The sequence below is a fragment of the Falco peregrinus genome, chromosome 15, assembly GCF_023634155.1.
Source record: "Falco peregrinus isolate bFalPer1 chromosome 15, bFalPer1.pri, whole genome shotgun sequence".
NCBI classification, from domain to species: Eukaryota; Metazoa; Chordata; class Aves; order Falconiformes; family Falconidae; genus Falco; species Falco peregrinus.
The window spans coordinates 4,264,302-4,288,182 of NC_073735.1; the positions used below are offsets into that span (position 1 = coordinate 4,264,302).

Genomic DNA, 23,881 nt, shown 5'->3' on the forward strand with positions numbered 1-23,881 from the left:
CACGAGCCAGCGGGTTTTAGATGCCCTCGGTGTTGGCTTGCTTTAGCTGAGAGAGAGTCGCAGCACCGTGGTGATGCCTGCCAGTCCCTGGGGGATGGTGAGCACAGAAGATGGGCAAGGAGGGAACCGAAGCTCCCCGCTTAGCTGTGCTGCAGGTTTCCCAGGTCCGCAACACTCATGCAGAAGGTCGTGAGGAACCACCCAGCCAGAGCGTTAGAAAACATCCCTGTTTATTAGAGCATCTCCACTCCACATAGTTTTACAAAACAATGTATTTACAGGCAAGGAAGGGGCTAACTATGCTCAAGTGGAGCGTGCTCTGCCAGGGGAAGGAACGGGAAAAAAGAAATAAAATCAGCACATTCACGAGTCACATTGTTGCATTTTTTTTCCTCTACAAAAGTAAGGTGGGTCGTAGAGTCTGGTGGCTGGCACAGCTACCCCTGGTGTCGTTGCAGAGGAGCCCCCCAGACCATGTTTGCGGAAGCCCTGCTGCTCGTCGTGGAGCACAAGGGGAAGGGGCACAGTGTGGCACAACTCCTGAGCACAACTCCTGAGCAGCTGGAGCTCAGAAGAAGCTGTGCTGGCTGAACTGCGGTGTAGCATGGCAGTGCCAGGACCTGCGTGCCGCTGCCTCCCTCGGGTTGAGTGCCACCAGGGCTGAGACAAACTCTGCTCTTTCAGCCCCCCAGCCCTGGGCTCGGCATGACCAGAAGCTGATGGGGACAGAGGACGGAAGGAGGAGACCAGGGCATGGGACACCACGAGGGGAGGGGGCCCCAAGGGGCTCCCCCCAAACCAGTGTGAGAACTCCCCTTTCCCACCCCCCCATGACTGAAGACCAGAGAAAGGGGTGCGGATGGCAGTTTGGAAGCAAACAAAGGAGATTTTCAGGATACAGACTGCTTCCTTCTGGAACCCGTCCCAATAAGTTTGCCTCTAAACACATCGAGTGTTTGTTGGGTTTTTTCTTTTTTTTTAAAACGTTTCCTATACATCTTGAATGACTGGTCAGTCAAGTCGGTTGGGGGAGCTGCGCTAGCTGACCCCCCAGGGGCAATCTCTCCTACTCCAACCATGGATTTCTAAGTTGAGATGTGAGAACAGTACTAAGGGCTAAGCCAAACCATCAGCTCTGGCCACGCAGTACCCACACGGAGTCCCAGGCACTTGCAGCGAGGTAGAGGGAGGGTCGGTGTTCACAGTAGAGGCTGTGCGCTGCCGGGAGGACGGGGCAGCACCAAGTGGCTCCAGCCAGCGGTGTCCATGGCCCTAGAGCCCCGTCTGCTTTTTGATCCAGTCTCGCAGGCTGGTGAGCCGGCTGTAGACTCCAGGCTTGTTCCTCTGAGCACAGCCATCGCCCCAGCTCACTATGCCGGCCAGGAACATCCGAGTGCTGGGCTCCACGCTGACCAGTGGGCCCCCGGAGTCTCCCTGCACAAAAACAAACGGTAGCGTAAGCACCAACCCAGTAAACCAGCCTCACCACCCATTCCCTGAAGCAAGTATTTAAGTGTGGCAAGGAGAGCCACAGCACAGAGCTAAACAAGTGGCCTATCTTGCTAACGAAGTAATAAACTCGAGCGTGGCTGCGCTGTTCTCCCGAGAGACTAAGTCACGCATTGACACAACGTGCTGCCTGTTGTATGTGGATCCTCCTCATTTGCTGCGTATCAAATGTGGAGGTGCCAGAATAAAAAGGGCTGAGCAAAGGGCCTGCCTTCCTAACCAAGGCTCCTCCTCAGCCCCGAACCCGAGTGCCACCGTGCCGCTGGCCTACCTGGCAGGCGTCCACGCCACCCGTCAGGATCCCCACGCACATCATGCGTGGCGTCAGCTGGTCTGTCAGCAGCTCGTTGCACACGGTCTGGTTGATGAGCCGGATTTCTGCTTTCTGCAAGACGGAGGCTCCGCTGCCTGCGAGGAAGGGGAGCAGCGTAAGTAAAAAAAGTGCACAGAATTTTGAGGTGGCGTTTCCCTCCTGTTGGGGCTCTGAATGACCAACTAATTGCCAGCCAATCCGCGTTGCAACAACCCCCTTTTCCAGCAGGACCCATGAGCTTTGTGTGCTCCCAAAGGAGTCCCATTCACTTCCAGTCACGAGACGAGCCAATGTATTTAAACTCTGTCCAGGCAGCCCCCCTTTTCCCTAAAGCCACAAGCAAAAATCCATCAAGGCGATGCCAGCACTCACCTCCTTCCATGGTCGCTCCCCATCCAGTCACCCACAGGTCCTTGCCCACGGGGAAGTTGTGGGTGGCATCGGGCAGGCAGATGGGCTGGACGACGGAGGAGAAGGTGACGGGGGTCTGCAGCTCCACCACGGCGATGTCGTAGTCGTAGGTGTAGTCGTTGAAGTAGGAGTGGGAGATGATGCGCTTGATCTTCCGCGTTTGCACGTTGGCACCGTTGCGGTTGCCCTGGTCGGTCAGGCCCAGGTACGCCGTCCACAGGCTGGGCTCCGAGTACCTGCACGGGGCACACAGCACAGGGCAGGGTGAGGCCCACAGACGCCACCTGAAACTGTTTCCCTGAGAAATGCCTGTACAAATTGTTGGGTTTTTTTCCTTCCCTGACCATACCTGATGCCCTGCAGCTGCAGGAAGCAATGCGCCGCCGACACCAGCCAGCTCTCGGAGATCAGCGAGGCGCCGCAGATGTGGCCCTGGCCCTTGACGTGGAGGCTGACCTGCCACGGCCATTCTCCCACGTCCGAGTTCTGCCCGCCGACGATCCGCGACTTCCTTATGTAGGAGCGGATCCCACAGTCTGGGGTGGGGAGGGAGGAGAGGTGCTTGGTTACTCCTGCTGCCATCCAGCACCTCCCCGTTGCCTCCTACAGTGCAAGTGCCCCGTTCCCCAGGCCAGGGAGGGCCAATGCTATCAGCACAGGAACACAGATGCTAAATTTGCTAAAGTATTTACTTGCCCAGCCTGTCATGTGCAGCCAAACCCCCACATTATCTGTGTAAGCCCTCCCGAACAACAGCCGGGCTCAACGATCTTAAAGGTTCTGTCCAACATGAACGATTCGATGATCCTGTGACACTCCGCAAGCTGCTGAAGAACACAGCTTGGCTATTTTCAGACCAAGCTATCACACAGAACCACCCCGGGGCTCTCCCCACCCCACTGCAGTGCTTCTCTAAGTGAGATGCTTAAAGAAAGTGTTTCTGCGCCCAGACACCCAGGTGCCCCCTTCCCCAGGGTACTCACTGCAGTTGTGCTCATCAGAATTGTCTTCGCAGTCCTGCTCCCCGTCGCACTCCGGGTTCTGTTTGCTGAGGCAGTGCCCGTTGTGGCACTTGTACGTGTATTCCGTGCAGGGGACTGTCGCGGGGACCGCTGCGGGTAGGACAGAGGGAGAGGGGTCAGCCCCCATGCTGGGGAGGTTGCACTGTTCATGAGGCCTTTGTCTCTTCTGCCCATCCCCAGGAAATCGCCACCCAGTGAAAAGACGCCGGCGCCGGGATGCCCAGCCCCGAGGGCAGCCGTAGGAGGCTGCCTTTGAGGGGAGGTCCCCCCGCAGCCCACCCTCACCATTGCTGCAGCTGCCCTCGTCGCTCCCATCTTCACAGTCATCCTTGCCGTCACACTTCTGTGCCTCGGGGATGCACTTCCCGTTGTTGCACTTGAAGCTGTCAGCTGCGCAGCCTGGGGAAGGAGCAGCTCCTGAGAGACGGCCGGGCCCCAATCCCACCGCACCGCCAACCCGTGGCTGTGTCCATCTCCCTTCTCCCCGGAGGAGGAAAGCCTCCGCAGCTACGACACACAAACGCCCGTTCCTGCATCCCTGATCCCCTCCTCTCCAAGCTGCACACCACCACCGCCCATTTATTCAGCCCTTTCTTTCCCCACACCTCTGCTCATCCTCATTTCTCTCCTTCCAGCTCTCGCAGCTCCCACGTGCGCTCGAGGAAGCCGCCCCAGGCGAGGCCCTGCAGCTGGCCGCTGCTCTGGGTTTCTTGCCTGCTTGTTCCCAGCACGGCACTTGCCTCCCTCCGCTCCATGAGCCTCCACCACCCCCTTCGCCTCGCTCAGGCCCTCAGCCCTTGTGGGGCACGTTACTCACTGCACTGCAGCTCATCGCTGTTGTCGCCGCAGTCGTTCACATTGTCACAGACCCAGAACTTGGGCTTGCACCAGCCGTTCTGGCACCTGAACTGCTGGTCGGTACAGGCTGAAAAGGGAGAGCGAGGAATCAGGGGAGACACCTGGAAAGGCACCTGCGGGGTCACCAGCGATCCCTCCGCCATCGCATCCACCGCAGCGTGACGGGCAAACCTGGGCAGCTCTCCCAGCAGGCATGCAAGCGCGTGGGAGCAAGCACACCAGAAAACGGCTCAGGACAATGCACATGTACGCGTGCAGCACGCTTAGGCTACGGCACAGTATTTCCACTCTTCTGGGGAACAAAACTATCTGGAGATCTGCGATGCCTGGGGCAGTTAAGGCTAAGGCTGAAGTTACAGCAGGACAGCCAGGGGCAACCACTTCAGCAAAGCGATCGCTGCCACTGGTGGGATGCACCTGAGGAACCCGGATCCCGGTGCTGGCAGCCAGGCCTGCAGCACACTCTTCCCCAGAAAAGAGCCCCTACCCTGGGAACGAGATCCCGAACCAGGGGATCCCCTCCTCTCTAATTAACTGCAGACCCCGGACCATACCGTTACCTATGGGCTTGCTCTGCTAATCCAAGAGGAAAACTTGTTGCACAAGGAAACAACTCCTGTGGATCAGACGGGTTTTCCAAAGGTGCTCGCAATACCCGCCCCGTTCTGTAACACAACGCGCCCCTGCACAGCACCCAGCTCAGGCAAACCCACCGCGGTCCGGAGGATGGCATAGGAAAACACATTCCCATCTGGGAGGGACTGGAAAGGGAGGGAGATCCCACTGGGACAGGGCTAGGCTAGCACAACTCCTACGCTGGGAAAGGATCCCAAACTGGCTCCCACACTGAGCGCCTCTCAGGGCAGCCCGGGGGAACAAGGCAGCACCGGTGCCAGCGAGCGAGGCGGGCGGCAGGTGACTTGCAAAGCCTCAGCGCCACGGGACATCACCCAGAATGAGCCCAGAGCAAACCCCTCCCCCCCCAGGCACCCCAGGGCGGCGCGGCCCTTCCCGTCAGTCACCAGTCACCAGCCACAAAGGAACGCAGGAGCCTCACCGCAGGATCTCTCGTCGCTGCCGTCTACGCAGTCCAGCCACCCGTCGCAGCGCATGCTTCTGTCAATGCAGCGGCCCGTGTTGCAGGCGAACTTGCCAGGGCAGGCTGGGAGCGGGGAAAGGGAGAAAACAACGCGTGAGCCTTCCAGCCGTCCCCTCTGCGTCCTTTCCCCAAAGCACACCACGCTCCCTGCGCCTGCTTACAGCACCCAGCATTAACAATGCTTTTCCCTCAGAACAGAGGAGGAATACAAGGAGGTTTGCATGGAAAATAAGGCATGCTCCTATCCCCCCGGGAAAGCACGCTTCCCAGTTTACACGGCAGCTTAAGCACAGAAGAGGGAGAGCCAGATCAGTTCTGCCCCCCAGCCTCAGCGTTTCAACTCACGATCGCTGGAGTCGTAGGACAGGTACTCAGCAGAGAAGCCAGTGTCTGTGTAGGACTGGTCTGAGTGGAACCGGACCTCTATTTTGTTGGTAGTACTGGCCACCACAAACTGGGAACGCTCCCCGCAGTACCTGCAGGGAGAGAGAGCAGAGGCGAATGAAGTGCTGCAGGTCAGCACCGAGCAAACCTTCCTCCACCCCCGAGCCCCCCATCGGCGCAAACGGAAGGTCCCTCGCACGCCCAGAGAGCGAAGGGGCAGGTGGCCAGGTGGCAGCTCTGCTTCCACCCCAACCCGCCGCCCCTCGAGGCCCGCGCGCAGGAGCTGAATGCTGCTGCTGCTGGCAGAAGGTTCAGGCTGGTCGCAAACCCCAAGTTGTGGCCTTGGAAGCGACTGGGAGCGAGATCGTCCAAATCCCTGCCTGACACAGCGACACCTCTGATCTCAGAGCCACCGTGTCTCGGGATTTGCCAGCCCAAGGCTGCAGGGCCCCATCCCACCGCAGGCTGGTGGGAATCCCCTAGGCAGGCACCACCGCAGGAACTAGCCAGAGCCACAGATGCAGGTGCCGGCTTTGAAACCTTCTCCCTTCGAGGAAGGGTCAGCTCCCTTGCCCAAAATATTGTGAAACAAGACGGATCACTTCCCCTACGCAGTACCAAGTTGTCTTTTCAGCCCAGCTTACAGCAGGTTGTGTAATAGCCAACCCTAAATTAAACAGTAGATGCATCACAGAATGCAACGCAATTACCCTAACGATGGAGATTTGCTCGTTCAAGCAAAACCACACCAGATGTTTCTGCCTTTCTGCATGCGAGGCATGCAGTGCCACACTCCACAGCGCTCGGGGTGGGGTGTTCAGCTGCAGCACGCCACAAACCCAGGGTCTAACCCCCACAACCAAGCGTGTGTCTCCCCTCTCACCACAGGGCACTGAGCAGGTCACTCCTGAGCACCCTCCTGCCTCCCCCCCATCCCAAAGAGCACCGGCACAGTTGTTCCCGCAGCAAGTTTAAGGAAAGCACCAGGCGCTCTATAGCTACACGCAGCCCCAGCACCCCAAGGGCCAACGCGGCGCATCAGACAGCACCTGACACCTACCTCGTGCCGTTGATCTGCACGTAGTCCTTGGTGCAGGAGCTGACTGGGATCCCGGGCTCCAGCACAAAGAACATGTTGAAACGCACCTTCACGTTCTTTTTAGAAGGAACCTGCAAAAGGAAGCAAGAGTCAGTGCTGTGCTGCTTTCTGGAGAATGGAAAACAGGTCAGGGGAAAGGGTTGTGTCTTGGGGGAGGACAGAAAATTACTGATAAGGGAAAGAAGTTCATTTCCCAGAAGGAAGAGAAACACCTTCCCAAAAGTCACCACGGCTCTCGCCAGCCCTGGGATCCCAGATCAAACAGGCGCAGAGAGCGGGGCTGAAGCCAGACCTCTGCTGACACTGCCTGTTCTCCCCGGGCAGGAGGGTTCCCCCAGCAGCAGTTTTGCCAGCAAGCGACTGGCCTGGCCCAAAGCCCACGTGCTCTCGTGCTTTCTGCGTAATGCTCCAGCTACTGGGGGCTACAGCGAGCCTCACATACAGGGTTGAGGCCCCTCGCAGCCTCTTCTGCCTTCGGCACCAGCTCCTGAAGCCTCCCCACAGTCCCACCAGACTCTAAGCCTCTGGGCAGCATCTGCTGCGAGCGAGCAAGCTTCATGTCCTCACCTCTATGTTCCAGACGCAGTCCGTGACTGGGGGGTAGTGTGCTGGGTAATAGGGAGTCGTGAAGGTGCCGCTCTCTCCTTTCAGAGTCCCACCGCAGACTAGCAGGAAGGTAGGAACAGGTTAGAGATTCAAAGAGATCTGGTTTCCCCAAGCCTTAGCTGGCTATCACCCGAGGCAGGAAAGGAGGCCGAGGCAACGGTCTCTAACAAGGTTAAGTCAATCACTGGAGAGAGCAGCTCTGCTCCAAGGCTTGGAGAGAACCCAGGAGATCAGTTAGGTGCTCGCTGCGTACATCAATCTGCACGTCTAATCCACAGTTCTTCTTCTGGCCTCCTCGGGGGACATCATTACAGCAGCCAAGAGCACTGCGGGCAAGGCAAGCTCCAAGAGCTGAGATGTGACTTCCTTCCATGTATCCCAGCCCTGGAAGCACCCCGGGGAAGCTGCCCGCAGCCACAGCCGCAGCTCCCTCTTCAGCTGCCCGCAGCAGGGAGAGGTGGGGGGAACCGGGCCAAGGCCTCTGCTCACCTTTCATCTTCGGGAGCTGGAAGAACTCAGCCTTAAAGCCAGGGAATCTCCCCTCCTTGTTGGTAATCAACGTGACGAGCATGACGTTCTGGGAGGACAGGAAGGTCAGGTTGTAGGAAGGGGCATAATTCCCACAGAGCCTAGGGAGTAAAGGACGAAATCCATTAGGCACAGCGAGCCTCAAGCAGGGTGGATCACCTCTGAGCAGGGGCAGGAGCTCAGTTACCAGCAGGAGTGCTTAGAACCACGCCAGGATTCGGTGCTGCACAGGAACCCAACGGGGACACTCACCTGACCAAAGCGTGGGGCTCCACGGGGCTCAGGGAGTTGTACACCTTAATGTAGTCACTGTCATCCGTGCACGGCTCCAGCTCCAGCGTCTTGAAGGTCAGGCTGATGACAGCGTTGGCGTCCGCCCTCAGCGTCCAGTAGCAGAGCGCGTTGTTGGGGTACGGGCTGTTGGGGAAGCCCGGCGTGGTGAAAGTGGTGATCTCCCCTTCCTTGGCGTGGAGGGAAAACATGCAGCTCTCTGCCCGGGAGAGCAGCCAAGAGTTAACAAGGCAAAGCAGGAGGTTCTGCCCTGCCTCTCCCCGAGATGCTGAGCGCGGCACTGGTCAGCACTGGTCACGCAGCACTGGTCAGCACTGGTCACGGCTCCCCTGGCCGCAGGCTGTCCCTTGCGCATCAGCATCCCTCTGCAAAGTGACACACCGGGAAAGGGCAGCCAGAGCCAAGTGCCACTGCTGGACAACAGCAAGGGCTGTGCCGCAGCCTGGCCGAGCTCAAACCAGCCCCGAGCAGCACGCCGTGCTCTGCCTGCATGCACAGCACCCCTGCTCAGCCCCTGCCCCATCCCGCGGGGGAAACCACCACCGCAAAGGGGCCGTTACGAGAGTGAAGAACTGTACTTACTGTCCCGAGCGGAGTAAGCTATGCTGGGGTCGGCAGCTGCAGGAGAAAACAGAGGTGGTGTCACATCCTTTGGGTTGTGGAAAGTCCCTGGGCACAAAGCTGAAGTTGTCCCCAGGACCCACACTGATCTGGCCTTGCTCGTGGGCTCTGTCCCTGCGAGCCAGGGGGAGGCTGCTCCTGCCTGGGCTCTGGGGAGCTGAGCGATCAAGCTTCTCCTCTTCAGGAGGGAGGATTCATCCCTGTCCCTCTCCAGAAGGGCTCAGAGGGAAACACAGAGCGTTCCAGTGAGGGGCAGTGGGTCTGTGCAGCATCCCCTGGGCATGCTCAGCCCATCAAAGCAGTGCTGTGAAAGCCGGGTCCTCACACTCACCCTTCAGCGGTCCCCGCTGCCCCAGGCACCCCGGGGAGGGCTGCAAGCAGCAGCTTACCCCTCCAGCGACACGCGCCCCAGTGCCACACGGAGACCCAGGGACAGCAGAACCAGCACTCACGGAAAGCAACGACCGACTCCACCTTCAGCATGGGGTTGCGCAGGCGGGGGTTCCACCTCTGGATCAGGCTCTGTGTGTCTGCCATCGCCCTGTCCAGACTCTCCGCCCGGTACTTGGGGACGAGGAACTCTGACCAGTAGTAGGCAATGATGCTGCCTTCGCTGCAGGGGAGGGGCAGTTATGGGGTGAGAGCAAGGACAGACAGGAGGGATCAAGTAGCAGTAGAAGAAGGAGCCAGGCTACTTGATGAGCCGGTTTTGGAGGATGGCCACGGGGTGTCCCAATGACAAGTTAAGCAAACTGTGCCCAGCAAAGGCCCCTGCCAGCCTGGGGACTCCCTTTCAAAGGTGCCAGGCACCACCCACTGCAGTTCACAGGGCTCTGATGCACCATACCAAGACATCTCCCTCAGCACACAGTGATGAGGGCTGGCAGAAAACAATGTGCATTTTCAGGTCGCTTTTCACTGCCCACCCCTCAGCAGTGTCACTCAGGGTGACTACTGAGGTGCCTCCATCCCCAGCAGCCCAGGTATGAGTGTATACGGCTGCACGACACCTCAGCATCACCCTCCTCCATTCCCAGACAGGGCTCAGACAGCGCCCGACACTCACCTGAAGGCAGTTATCACTGTCTCTTTGTGGTAAGGGCCAATATCTGCATGATTCCTGTAGATCTCCTCCACCTGAAAGGTTTAAAGAAGGGTGTTCGGCATGTCTAGAAGCAAGGAGCGGGGAAAGGCTAGCGACAGATAGAGCATCAAGCCTGCTATGGAAAATCAGCATCGCTGGCTGCAGGGGGCAAAGAGAGGAAAGGGAAAGCTGAGAATCCCAGAAGCGCCCAGAGCTGCACGCCACAGCCTGCTCGACAGGACTCAGCTCGCCCCGCTCTTCCCTGGGGGAAGCACAACGAGTACCTGAGTCTGAGGGGAAAGGCAAGACCAGCCACAGCTTCAGCACAGAGGGCAGACACCCCCGTGCCTCAGCTCCCAGCCCTGACTCATCCACCGACCCTGGGATTTGCGCAGGCAGCCTCCGACGGCACACGGCGGGTTGCAGAGGCAGGGAGACGCCGCGGCACTGGGCTGGAGCTGTGGTGCCAAGACCCAGCTTCAAGGCAGGCTCCCTGCACCCAGCCCAGTGTGTCACGACAGGCAGGGATAGCTGAGAGGAGCGACAAAGCTCCATGCAGTCTTACACACAAGATCCCCGTGACCACGAGGCAGGAGCAAAAAGTTCTGCTTGCAGGAGGAGGGATGCAAGAAACCTCTTACCGTGCTCTTCACCTTCCTGGCCAGCATGACGAACTCCGGCGAGCTGGAGTTCTCATAAGCATCGAGGAAGTCCCAGTTCAGAACCCGCAAGTGGCCATTGAAAACCTTCTGGACGGCCACATTCCTGTCTGGAAGGCAATGGTTTGGCATCAGGAAGAGCAGTGTGGGCTGGGCCCGTGACATAGCAGGTCCCCAGTGACAGCAGTTGGGGCAGGGGGGAGGAAAAGGTGTTGCCTTGCTTCCCAGAGCCTTCCCAGAGCTACAGAGGTCACGTGTGAGCAACACCAGATAACAAAGCTTTTCCACATGGATATGGTCCCAGGATATCACCCTACACACCACCACCCACCAGACATCATACTCACATTTGAAGTGCCAAACCAGGAGGCCGGTGATGAGAGAGATGAGCAGGAAAACAACGATCACGACGGTGACGACCACCCGCCGCTTCGGACCGCGCTTCTCCATCTTCTTGGAGTTCATGGCAGGGAGGAACTCCACACCTTCCTCCAGGTTGTTCATGTCCTAGGAGAGGAGAGAAGGCAGGACGGTGGAGAGGCTGTTCCCAAAGCCTGGTTTGGAGAGGTCCAAGCACAAAGCAGCCAGAGCAGAGCTACCTGCACGCAGCAGCTCCCCAACACGGAGAGCACACGGCACACCTCCGCGCCGGCGGCTCCGCAGCCACCCCACGGCAGGACAAACCCTGAAGGCTTTCACTTTGCTTTCCTGCACACACCTAATTCCTTTTTGGGTCTAACACAAGGTCAGCAGCTCCAGCAGGCTCAGGGGCAAGGCCACACACCCCTCCGTGAGGGTGGTACGTCAGACGCCCACAACCTCCGGGATCTCTGCCTGCCGGCAGATGAAATCACAGACAAAAGTCACCCCTGCCAAGCGCTCGCTATGCGGCAGGTGCGTCACCTGCAGCTCGTGGGGCACAGCTATTAAGTGTTCCCGTAAAAGAAGAAACCGAGCCACTTCCTTTACGTGTGCGCAACTCTCTGTACGTCTCCTGGGCCCACACAGCACTCCCCTATTTCTGCTTGGGATTCTCCGTTCAGCGCAAACACCCACCCAAAGAAATAAACCAAAACACTCAGATGGCCACAGACACCCCCCAGGCTCTCAGGACAGGACGTGTTGGCTAATGAAGAGCGAGCCCTAAAACAGCCGCCCAGGAATGAGGAATGACAACTGTTGGGCACAGCGCTCTGCCACCACCGCCCCACACGGGGCCGGGTGAGGAAGAGGAAGGTCTCTTGTCACAGCACAGAGCCCTGCATCGGCTGCAAAACCCTCGGTGCCTCGGGGTTTCACTTTCTCACACCTTCGGCTTGCCTGCCCTCCATCCCCTGCCCCGCTTGCCTACCTGTCCCTCCTTCCTACCTGTCCCTCGGGCCCAGGGCAGCTGCAGATCCAGATGTTTTCAGAGGACCCCACACAGCCCAGAGCATCCTCGGGGGCCCAGATCAGCACCCGCTCCCCTAGCACTTCCCCTCCTCGCCCCAGCTGGCTAATGCGTGCCGGGAGAGCAGACCACATCTTCTGCTTTCTTTTCGTGCCTCCTCCGGGCAGGAAGGGCGCTTTGCCTGCAGCAAACTGCCCAAACCATGGGGACGCCTCACCTTTCCAGCCACCACCTTCCCATTTTCCCCTCTCCTGAGTCTTACCGCGAACCCGGCAACTCGGCGGCTCCGTATCACTTGTAATCACTTGTAACTTGTATCACACACAGCAAGGATGCCACAAGGCAAAGTACCAGCCAGCACTGATTTGCTGCATTCACAGGCATCCCCGTGCTCCGGAAGGGGTACCGTCACCACAAACAGGACACTGGGTCAGATGCTGCCAGGGCTGACACAAACATATGCTAACAACTCGGGTTAATTGGATGCAAATCTCACAAGCTCTCAAGACAGGGAAAACAGGGAAAACAAAGGGGGATCCTGTCGACAGAGGGACCTCTGAGCCCTCCGCGGTCTCCTGCAGACGCCCTCGCTACACTTTCCTTCCCTTCGGTGCAATGTTCCACCGCATCGCCTTTCCCGAGCCTGCTTTGCAGGAAAGCCCGGCTCCCACTCACACCATTCCCTGGCTCCTTTTGCCCTTTTCTTCACCCGCTCCCTGACCTGTCCTCCCACCCTCCACACCGCACCAAAGCCTCTCCTCCCCGCAGCGTTTGCCAGAGGCCCTTTACAACAGAAAGGGAAGTGGTAGGCACCTTCCTCCTCTGCAAACACTTACTAGAAGGCCGCCAAGACCAGAACAACCTACCAGCTTTTGAACCGTCTGCTCTCAGAATAATCTGAGTTTATCACTCGACAGCTCTCCCCAACAGCACAGGGAAGGAAGCCTTCGTTCATTTGGGAGATTTACTGCAGAAAGAAACCGACGTGAAGCACAGCATCTCCCAGGTGCCAGGCTGCTTCTACAACCAACATCCAGCCACCACCAGAAGAAAGAAAAGACTCGGCTGGACCACAGAGGACAATCCCACGGGGGATGCTCTGATTCCAGTTAGCCTTCTGTGATCATACAGGAAGAACTTGAAAATATAATCCAAGGAAACCTGAGAGCAGAACCCCCACAAAATAAAGCTTAAACACATACAGACTTTCTAAATGAAGAAACTCTGCGAGCCAAGTCAAGATTGCCTGGAGTTTGATGCACCATCTTCGAAACAGCCATCTGGCTCCCATCAGTTTCCAAACCATGCAAAATCCTCCTAAACCAGGTAAAGAAAAGAAACAGGCCACAAGTCCCACAAGCATCTCCTATCGCCCACCTGGCAGCACCAAGCCTTCCCAGGACTTCCCATACATTGCTGCTGTGAGCAGAAAGAAAAGTATTTCATTCTCTTCTAACATCTGCAGGAGCCTGCGGCAAGAAAAACAGCCCCAAGGGCCTTTTCATTTATCTATATATCTGTATGCACACACACTGATGTAGCTGTTCACGCCGCAGCAGCTTTGCCAGCCTTCCTGGGGTCAGCGAGGAAGACCTGCCTGCCTCCAGCTCACCGGGGAAGACAGCATCTCTGCGTGTTCTGAGTAACAATTTGTGGGCCCAAGCTGATAAATCTTGGCCTTAATAACACTCCCCTGGCAGGCTGAGTTCAGCTAGATGGCATTCCTCTCCTGAAAGAGGGATCTCACGCTTCTTGTACGAGAGGTGTAGCATTACAAGGGGTAGCAGCAGCAGCACAAGGAAATGGGGTCTCCTCTGGCTACCCGGAGAGCAGAAAAAACCCTATTTTGAGACAGTATCCCCTTCGGCTGAGGGTACTGTCGGTCCTCTGCAAAATCCCCATGTTCAGTTTTCCCAAACTGCCAGAAGAAAACGGGGCTCAGCTGCCAGCAGGAGATACTGCTGCACAAAGCCAGACTGCACAACGCTGTGGCCGATGCGTTTTAACATCATCTTCGAGCTAAAGGTTGTGTCTTTGCAGAGAGAAAACTCTTAGACAAGAGCAACTAATCAGCATGATTAAATCAGAGGTAATAGATAGCTCCCCTCTGCCTCCAACGCATACAAATGCACACACTGCTCCAGCAGCTGCAGTGAGACCAAAGGAAATTAGGCAAGAAAACTCACCCTCTGATCTTTCTTTGGACAATTTCCCCGCTCTTCTTGGGAAAAAAGATCCTAAACCTGCTAGAGTTTACAGCACGCCTCTGTCAGTTTGTTCTGGCTCCAAAGCTGAGACAGCAGTGACAAGCACAGCACCAAGAGAAATGAAAGGAGTGTGGGGACTCCTAGGGAGGTTATTTTTCTTATTACTCCCGTACAAAGTGCATAAGCAATCACTGACACTGTTACTTGCCAGAAGTTACCCGGTGACTAGAGGCAGATATGAGACTGGATCCCAAGAGGTTTCCCTCCCTGCCCTCAGTTCCCTATTGCAGACCCCCCCCTCCACCACCCTCATCCCTTACGTACGCCATTCTATTCCCCAGCCAACTCGGACACCTGCGTGCAGCTGCTTTGAAGAGCTGCTGTGTCTCGCAGCCTGGGTTAGTTAGCAACAGCGAGTCCTGCGAACTCTCTTCTCAACACAAGGCAAAGAATCTGGAGCATCCCACAAGCACTACCGGAATGCCAAATCAGGTTGGGAATCAGACAGGCCGTGTTCCAGCCTTGGAGTAAGAGGCTGAATCTTCCCTGCCCACACTCAGCACGAAAAGCCCCCATTTGACCTCAGCACCCGAGTCGGCTGCGCGCAAGCGGCTCAGTCTCTGCTCTGCGCCCTCACTGCGCTGCACATCCCCTTCGCTGCCACCACTCCTGCCTGTCGGGAAAATACCTCCTCTGCGGGGCTGGTCACCAGCCTCTAAGTTAAGCAAAAATCAGATGGAATCAGAAGCAAGACAGGGTTGAAAGATCATAGTTCAGTCAAGCAAAAGACAGCTGCAACTTTAATCTCCTTCAGCTAACCGTCACTGCACATCTCCCTCGCGTGTACCGAACAGTCCGTCCCAACAGCAGATGTAAACCCGACAGGATCTGTCCGCACATCCTGCTCTCACCTTGCCCGTGATTCCCCGAGAAACCATCTCTAGCCCAAAGTGACTCAAGGTCTGACTCGCCCTTCTCAAGGAAACTACTCCAATAAACATTATTAACAGAAAACCTTCCTTGATATTCTCTCCGCCTTAGTCACAGGTTCGGTTACTTCCTCTTGCTCCTCCTCGCTCTGCCCTCCCCACCACCATCATGGCGGGGCTCCCCGTGGCACCGTCAGAGGTTTCTGGTCACAGCGTCAGCCTGGCTGGTGTGACTGCTGCAGCCACGTGGTGCCCTGGCAGGAAAGACACATGCCAATCAAGTGAAAGGGTCAGAAAGACATTTCTGCTGTGCCTCGGTTTCCCCGGGAGTACCAACTCCGTAAGGGAACTTGGAAAAGGAGCGCACACAGACAGATTTCTATCACATTTGCAGGTCTCCTGCACACAGACACCTCAGAAGTCCTATGCTTAAGCAAACCTTCCCCCTCCTCCTCCGTAAGTCAGCCACACGATGTATTTTTAGACGGCAACCATACTCTGCCAGACTGGACAAACCAGATGCAGAAGTGACTAATTCTGTCAGCAGGAAATTCAGCGGGCGCACGGGCATGGTGGGAAGTACCACAGCCAAGACTGGACCGGAGATGCTTTCTGGAAAGCAGAGATGCCCCCCCCCTGCAAAGGGGGATTGCAAAAAGGGTAGGATGTGCCACAGGGTACGGCTCTCCAGCAAGATTTCTGGGATGCGTACAAAGTGGGGGTCCATCTGGGATCAGCCCACGGAGGCTGATTTCTGGCTCGTTTGGCAGTTCCAGCAAGACAGTGTGATGTGTCCCAGGCACCGAAAGCCTTCACTGCTCCCCTCTCCTCCAAAACAGACGTGCTACCTCTCACTCAGTGTCTGCATCTGGGTTCTCTGGCTCCTGACCCACAGAAGGACTGGATAATTTGTTTGTCCAGCACCACGCAGCTGGGAGACTCAGCTGCTTCCCTTGACCTCTGCCATATTCCAGACTCTGCCCCGCCACAGGACTGCTCGGGGCCAAAGCTGTACAGATCACAGAAGGTTAGGGGCAGGTGGGCAACCAAGGCAGCCTCACTGCAGAAGACCCACTGCCTGGCACTAACGTACACAGCCCAGAAAAGGAACCCATAAAATACCGAGTCGGAGGTGGCCCCGGGAGGTCTCAGATGAAGCAGAGTCATCCAACTACGTGGTTAGACTCTTGCTGGTAATTACACCCTGTAGATCCCAGCCTGTGTATCCAAGAGGCAATTCCCACCTCCCCTTTTCCAGCCACACCTGCCTCAGGTGGTGTTCAATAAAAACTAAAATAAATATTACATGAGAAATGTGAGGAATGAAACCTATCGACTCATCAACCAGCTCGGGATCAGAGCTTGGGACACCCCAGCCTTTGAGATCAACAGGGCAGAAAGAGCCAAGAAAGTTATCTTTCCAAACCCTGAGGTTTCCCAGATTGTACTGAAAGCCAATGCCAGCTTTGTGGTGCTGGCGTAAGGGGAAACAGCCTGCTTCCAATAAAAATAAAAAAATAAATCTAGAAGCTGCTGACACATGGTGTGCCCAGCGTGCAACTCGCTTCACCCAAGCAGCTCAAGCGCAGCTACCAGCTCTTGAGATCAACTCCTGCCCCGACTCTTGCTGCAAAACCCAACACTCCTCCAGGAAGAGATCTGGTAAGAGTAATTTTCTCTATTCCCTTCTTATTCTCGGTAAGAAATAACAGGGAAACAGCACACCAAGATCTAAGTTCTTGTAAGGCATATGTGTGCTGCGTTGCCCCAACATGGGAAGTAAAACACCGATTTCATAATTGTTTAATGTTAAAATACTTCACCAGCATATTATTTTTCATCTTCAGTTCTGTATTAAGGGCAATGACACTATCAAATGGTGACGTCAGGACTAACAGGGGAATATGGAGCAGGAAACAAAGGATGCGGAGTCCTCCAGACTGTCTGCCTTCCAGGCACAGAGGGCAAGTGCACACGAGTCACACACACCTGTTTTCACACACCAATTTCGAGCTCAATCCTCTACAGCACTCAATCGCCTTGTGACCATCCTGAGTCATACAAGAAACCAAATTCCTTTAGGTTTATTACGGAAGAAACTGAAGTTAATGTTTGCACAGGACAGCACGGGCTTGGCTTGCTGCCTTGCACCAGGCTCATCAGTGCAGCTCTCTCAGTGCAACGCAGCAGCTCCACAAAAGCGACCCCGCTTCTGATTTGTGTTTGTGTTGTAGCACCGATGTTTATGCTTAAGTCTTAGCAGTTCTTGAGGAGAAGTGGGAAATAAAGCTAGAAATAAAGCTAGAAATAAAACCACCTTACAGGCCTGATCCACGTAGCTATGAGCCATGAAATTCCTCCCTACAACACACATTCCCAGACCAGAAGAGAAACATGCCACAGATGCAAATAGCTTATTTAAAACACTCTCATATCTTTCCTGGCACAGAAAGCACCGTCCGCACAACAAAAACGCTCTCCAGCAGCTTAACAAAACCAGCTGCACCCCAGACCTCGATGAAACCCTCCACCTCATCACTACATTTCGCCCATGCTCCTCACCGACCTTTACAGCTTGGAGGCGGACCTGGCCCACGACATTTGAATGTTTGGAGGAACAGGAGGGAAAACACCTGCATCTCCAAGCCGGCGAAGCCTTTCCCTGGCAAACCCATCCCTGTTACCTGCTCCCTGCTCTGCCCCAGCCTATCGCCCGGATATCGCAGCAGGTTATTTGCAAGGCTAGCCCTGGTGGCCTTTGGATGGAAATGGCATATTCCACCCCAGGCAAGGCGAGAACCTTTGCTCAGATACCTTCTCCACAGCCGAGCCCTTAAGAGCCCTTAAAAAAACTCTCGTTGCTCCCTCAGTGGTTTTACAAAGTGATCTTTTGTTTGCTGAGCAAAGGTCTGGGGCGCCCTTGGTTGGCCTCAGCTTTTTTTCTCATTGCACCTTCCTTATCCCTGCTTGCTTTTGGCACCGACAGCAGTAAAACTGGCCCGAGCAGCTGCTCACCCACCCACTACTACCTGACACAAAAGCCCCGCATCTTTCCGAGGAAGAGAAGCAGCTTCTCCTCACTGTGCCCAAGAACTGCCACAGCTCCTTCTCCACCTCAGGAGGAGATGCAGTCCTTGCAAAGTTCCTCCGCTGTTATATTTATAGGGAGCCAAGTCCAACAACAGTCGGTCCACAAGGGACAAATTCCTCAGGCTGCTTACTGTCAGGAGGGCAGGTACCGTCTTCGGGGAAGTCCTGGATCAGCTCAGCTCCTCTCAAACCAATGCAGGGGGAAAACTGATCCAGAACCAGGCAAAGGACCTGGCGCGCCGCTGTCCCACCGTGAAGGGACTGACTCGAGCACACAGCCCTGCGTAACGTGCGAACCTGCCTTCTGTCAGAGGGAGAAGCCGGGCAGGGGGCAGCAGGCTGCACGCTACAGTGTCACCCCAAGCCAGCTGGGGAACAAGAAGCTCGAGCTGAATGGTATCGGCGAGAGCATCTCCTGGCAGTCACCGCAGCCCTGACACAGGCAAGACAGCGGGGGTGGAGGCAAGGGAAACCTTTTCTTGCTGTAGGCCAGCTTTCTGATGGGTGCCAATACTGCTGGCTCCTTTGCCACTACCAGATAACAACCGCTAAAGCTGGCTGCAGAGACGGACAGCAGACAGCCTGCAGCTGAGCTGGGAAGCACTGCTGTCGTGCTTTAACCTAAAAGCCCACTTTCGAAACAGCTCTGTGGCACAGAACAGGCCCTGGAGATGCAACCCAAAACCAACAGTCCCTGCCCGACCCTCAGCCAGAAAGACAAAAAGCCAAGACTACAGCTTAGGCTCGCTCAAGTTTCAAAGCACGCTGGTAACGCATCGGTTAATTAACGAAGCCCCAGAGCCCTCGGTTAAAGTCAGACCTCCTGACGGCTTCAACAGGTTTAGTTAGATCTGTTGCTAAACAACCCGGCCCCACGCGCTGCAAACAGTTCACCTACACATAGTTTATCTTTACCCGCATGCCCAGCGCCTAGCTTAAGCCAAAATCAAAACTGTCAAGAGCCACGGCAACACCAGCATCGAGGCAGTCTTAACGCCGGCACAGACCGCTGCACTGCGACGGGCAGGGATCTCCACTTTCCCAGAGCTGGTCTTTCTTTTCCTGCTCCCTTGGGCTCGGCAGCATCCCCCAAACAGGTTCTCCTGACCTCACCCAACAGCAGAGGGGGAGTGGGAATCTCCTGCTTCCCGAGGGATCCCGAGCAGCCCCGCGAGGCTCAAAGGAACCAGAGCGAGCAGAGGATGAGGCAGCTCAGCAAAAGGCTGACCGCTTTTGGGAGAGCCCCGCCGAGCCCCCCCGGCACCGGGTGCCGCTCTCACCTGCAGCTGGGCGCTGTACCTCATGCCAGCAGCGGTGGGGCCCTGCTCCATGGCGAGGGCAGTGCCGTGCCGGCTCAGGCCGCCATGGCACGGTTGCTCCTTGCCTCGGCACAGCACGGCTCGGCACAGTGCCCAGCTCCTCCTTCTCCGCACTCCAGGCGGGTGCGGGAAGCCGGAAACACCCCACAGGTCCCCCAACGCTCCCGTGTCCGGCTGTGACCCCCCCTCTCCTGCTTCACCAGCATCCACAGGGAAATTAAGGAAAACGTCGCACCTGAAAAGCCCTGCCCAAAAGCCCCACGCAAGCTCTGCATCATCCGAGGAGACCCTTTTGCCACGTGCTTTGCTTTAGTAAATGAAACCACAAAAATATTTTCCCAACACAAGCCACCTCGCAGTCGGCAGGAGGGCTTGCCAGCAGTTGTGTACACAACAGTTTCCAGGGCTAAGCTTTATGTACCTAAGGTCTTACCCCATCTCAGGGGACAATCATTTTTTGAAACCCTGCTGCAAAGAGGGCACCTCTCCAGCATGCACGGGCACTTTTCAAGCCCATTGTTCCCCAAAACATTTGGTAGGCCGAGGCCACCAAAGCAAAATATTTCCTTTATCCCAGCCTGAAACCTGCTCTCAGCTAGGCTACAGCACTTTAGGAATAAGCCATCTCTTAACCAAACAGAGGAGACCAGGTGCCAAATGACAAGCCACAAGGCAGTCCGGCACAAATTCAGCACTCGTGCTGGCATATCAGCCACAGCTCCCGTGGACGGTACGGTATAATATTAAACAGTGCCCCCAGAGAAGAAAGGGAGGGACCAGCAGCAAAGCCCTGGGTTCTGAGAACGCTCTAATGCAGGTCTGAAAGAGGACTTTTAACACTGAAATCTGCATTCCTGATGCTGTCTTACTCCATCATTCTCCCCTTCTTGGAAAGATGACTTCCTTCCTCCCTCCAATATTTAGGCTTCTCGCATTCCAGAGTAAGTCAAGATTAAAACAGCTGGAGCAATATTATCTTTCTTAGAAGGGTTCTCGCCTTCTCTGTCCTACATGCGACAGTCTATACCAACACGCAAAGCCTGAACGGGCCATCCCACCGCTGATCTGAACCTCTTTACACCAACTGCATCCAGCACAAACTGATTTTTTCCACACCCAAACATGTGAATTGCCCAGAACTCTGGTGCGGGTGTGACAGGAGTTGCCCACCGATTCGCACGCCACAGGCAGGTAACACTGGCTGGGTTACCTTTGTTTCCCCTCGCTCTAAAATGTCTCCTGTGGAGCGCAAGTTCTGCGTCCCTTTTGCAGGTGTTGCTCTGGGGGGAAAAAAAGACGGTGTCAGGTCTCTGATCCTGCTGTTTTCTCTCTAGGTGAAAAATACAATGTCACATCAGTGCTCTTAAAGAAATACCTCCACCATCGCCTTCCCTGCTCCCTCAGCAGCTACCAGAATCCCGCCTGCTCGCTGAGCAGCACGCACAGCAGGAAGTATGTCTGGATTTAGGGTATTCCCTTCAAAAGGTGGCTTTGTTAGTCAGCCTGCTGAAACCACCCGGCTGGCTGATGTCAGGAGCTGCTCTCAGCTCCCCGGCTGATGCCCAGCCCTGCCCAGCACTCCAGTTGTACAGCCACTCCCTGCCCGGCTGCCTGCTGGTGCTACAGCCTGACTCCATACCCCCATGAAACAGCAGGTGGTAGGTACAAAGCAGCTAGTCCGAGCTGAACCCGCTGCTCTTTGTCTCTGCAAATTTCTCCTGTTCAATTCATCTCCAGGCAGGTGCCAGGCTCTGGGATGTGCCTGCTGAGGGCAAGGCGCAGGCGCACTCTCCGAGGCCTACGGTGTCTCCTTCCAAGATCCACAGCTCCTGGTTTCACACGGTGCTGTGAACGCCCTGTGTTTCCTGTCATCAAGCCACTGACATTTTACAAAGTAATTCATGAGCCCAACCGGCTCTTTGAACAAGGGGATGCAATCACTGTGGGGGAAAAAAAAGAAAGCAATACACGTGCTAAACATAAAATACCGTATAGCTGGGAGGCAGCCAGTTTAGAGCCCTAAATGATAGATTCCTGTTTCTTTGCTGCCAGTTCCTTGCTGCAATGATTTACTTTGTGGCTGTGTTGCAGTGATGGCTGAAGCACCACGGGAGGTGCGGGTGCCCTCCTTCTGGGCACTGTCCAGTCCCAAAACACCAAAGCAGCAATTCCCAATAAGCAGCAATTCCCAATAAGCAGCAATTCCCAATAAGCAGTGTGCCATGTGTTTTTGCGGTAGGACACTTCCGTGTGTCTCTCTGGTCTGACTGAAGGATGCTGAGCCCAGCCAAGTCACTATGGAGAAAGATGAAACTGAAGCATAACGACCAAGCCACTTACCCACGTGCAATGGCAGCAGTCGGCAGGAAAGCCTCTGTTTCTTCCCACTTCTACCAGTTCACCCAAGAAATGCCGTCTCCTCCTCCTCTTCCTCCTCCTCCTCCTCCTCACGTTGCCTCTTCGTATCAGTTTGGCCCCGACAGCACTAGGAGAGCAGCAAGCGGAGGTTTAACACGCCTTTAGCAGGAAGGACAGCAGTGGCTTCAGGCACCGCTGAAATCTGGGAACCGAGTCCGTCTTGTCAGAACTGTATGCAAGTTCCAAGAGCTAAACCGCACTGAGCTCGACCCCCAGGAGAGTCCCAGAGGAGACAGGGATTAGTGGCAGAGAGGCAAACGTCGTCTGAACAGGTAGGATACTTCCGCATCAGCTCCCAGCCCTGGGAATGCCATCCACATCCACGTGAAGGAAAGGAAAAGACAGCTGCTTACGTAAGGAATGAAGGCAGGCTGCCTACAGGGGAAAAGGCTTCTGGTGGAGGCAGTTCCTGAGAATTCTAGGCTGGAAAAGGAGCAGCAGCCATCCACACGGCCACACCGGTGAAGGGTCGGCTTCCGAGAGCGACAAAGGCTTTTCCTCCCTGCGGTGTGGCTGGAAGGATTCTGCTCCCAGCGAGGCTCGCACCTACAGTGCCCTCCCACCCAGATTCCTGCCAGACAGCCCCGAAACCACCCCGACCGTGTCTGCAGCTAAAACCTCCGATCCAATCCGGTCCGGCAACTTCCACAGCGATACAAAAGATGGGGAGAGAGATAAAACTCACAGGGTGTCCTGTTACTTTGCATTCCAAAGAGTAAATAAAAGGCTGATTCAGTGGGAGGAGAGGAAAACGTCATCTAAAAGCTCTTCGGTTTCTAGCTGAACCGGCAGCCCCCGGAGAGCAAAAGGTGAGCAGCGGGTACCACTCGCTGCCCATCTGCACAGGGCCAGCTCCTCCTGCTTTCGGGCCTGGGGCAAGCTGGCTGGTTGTGATTCAGCCTCTCCACCTGTAATGCAAGAATAATTACTGTCTTTGGAGAATGGGACCTGTAAAAGTGCAGTGAGTTGCCCTCAATGGGCCACCTGCTGCTTTGAGGCAGAGCCCAGAGGTGGTGCTCCTTTTCAGAAAGCTGTTGAAGGATTAACTGTGTCATTTGGATGGGAACTTTTCCTTTGATGTCAAATGCTTCTCTCAAGTGCTCTGGAGTCAGAGCCCTGCTTCCAAAACGTGACTTTGGCAGGGATCACAAGTAGCTCTGCCCTCCTGACATCACGAAAGCTGGCCAGAACAAAGGGCACTGGTGACCAGCTTCATCCTGCAGATGACACTGGACATGTGAGCAAGCGAAGGACGCGGACAGCGTGCAACAAGCTTGAAATGAGAAAGTCCACCCTCAGCTCTCCAACACGTCCCAAGGAGCTCTAAGACTCGTTTTCAAAATTAAGGGGGATCCTTCCTTGTGCCTCTGTTGCTAACGGTGCCAGCCACCTGACGGTCATGGGACTCCAACGGGAATCCAAAGCACTGGGAAGCACACCACAGGATGTAAGCTTGCTCCCGGGACTACTCTGTTAGCTGGGTCTCTTTCTTGAGCTCTTCCGTGGCTTGTGAAAGCAGAGAAACCCTTTTTGGTGAGCTCTGAATCAGCAACAGCAGTGTTTGCCAGCCAAGCTGTAAGTGCGACAGAGTGGACAGGCTTGATTGCCCGGTTTCTGGCCGTGGGTATTTTGAAACCTGGCTGCACACTGGGGCACGCCCGAGATTCAAAGCCAGTTAAGGTCCTGTCTGCCTAACGAGCTGCAAATGCCTAAGCGGAGGCCACGGCTCAGCTGGGGAAAGAGCTGCAGACAATGCCTTGGGATCACACATTTCTCTTCGGTTTATCACTAATGCATAGAGCTCACCCATGCTCTCCTTATTTTCCACAGAGAAAAGAAGTTCAGACTTTGTGTTGGTGTTACCACAGCTGTTTACAACCGAAAAAAACAAGGACACAGCTTTGACTTTTCACTTACTCTTCTATTTCCCTCACTTTGTTGGTGCAGGGGGCAAGGGACAGGGCATGTAGCGGGGTTTTTTGCTGTTTTGTGGCCCAGCTCCTGCTGTCATTCAGGCAACAGCTTGCCTGATGTTCTTCCAGCT

At 55.7% G+C, this 23,881-nt stretch overlaps 1 protein-coding gene across 5 annotated transcripts; it reads right to left on the minus strand.

Moving 5' to 3' along the window:
- Positions 1–213: 213 nt before the first annotated feature.
- Positions 214–22,744, minus strand: ST14 (ST14 transmembrane serine protease matriptase). Of its 5 annotated transcripts, none has more exons than XM_027786399.2 (19): positions 21,760–22,744; positions 10,832–10,991; positions 10,467–10,594; positions 9,808–9,878; positions 9,194–9,354; positions 8,703–8,738; positions 8,082–8,319; positions 7,791–7,930; positions 7,263–7,360; positions 6,657–6,766; positions 5,558–5,688; positions 5,171–5,275; positions 4,073–4,180; positions 3,541–3,654; positions 3,217–3,345; positions 2,583–2,769; positions 2,195–2,469; positions 1,781–1,917; positions 214–1,434 (listed from the first exon to the last, which is right to left on the minus strand). In XM_027786399.2, the coding sequence occupies exons 2-19, from the start codon at positions 10,986–10,988 to the stop codon at positions 1,273–1,275; spliced, it is 2,487 nt and encodes an 828-aa protein (XP_027642200.1). In that variant the 5' UTR covers positions 10,989–10,991; positions 21,760–22,744; the 3' UTR covers positions 214–1,272. The 5 variants fall into 5 exon arrangements, with proteins under 5 accessions (XP_027642200.1, XP_005237222.2, XP_055675285.1 ...); XM_005237165.4 differs by lacking the exon at positions 21,760–22,744 and adding an exon at positions 19,381–19,484; XM_055819310.1 differs by lacking the exon at positions 21,760–22,744 and adding an exon at positions 14,993–15,219.
- Between the last annotated feature and the right edge of the window lie 1,137 nt (positions 22,745–23,881).

Excerpts from the sequence above, each read along its gene's own strand:
- ST14 (XM_055819309.1), bottom strand. The coding sequence starts at position 12,008 with ATGTGGTCTGCTCTCCCGGCACGCATTAGCCAGCTGGGGCGAGGAGGG. Across the intron at positions 10,992-11,852 it reads GCCCTGGGCCCGAGGGACAG|GACATGAACAACCTGGAGGA; the intron begins GTAGGAAGGAGG and ends CTCCTCTCCTAG. Across the intron at positions 2,770-3,216 it reads TTCTGATGAGCACAACTGCA|ACTGTGGGATCCGCTCCTAC; the intron begins GTGAGTACCCTG and ends TCCCCACCCCAG.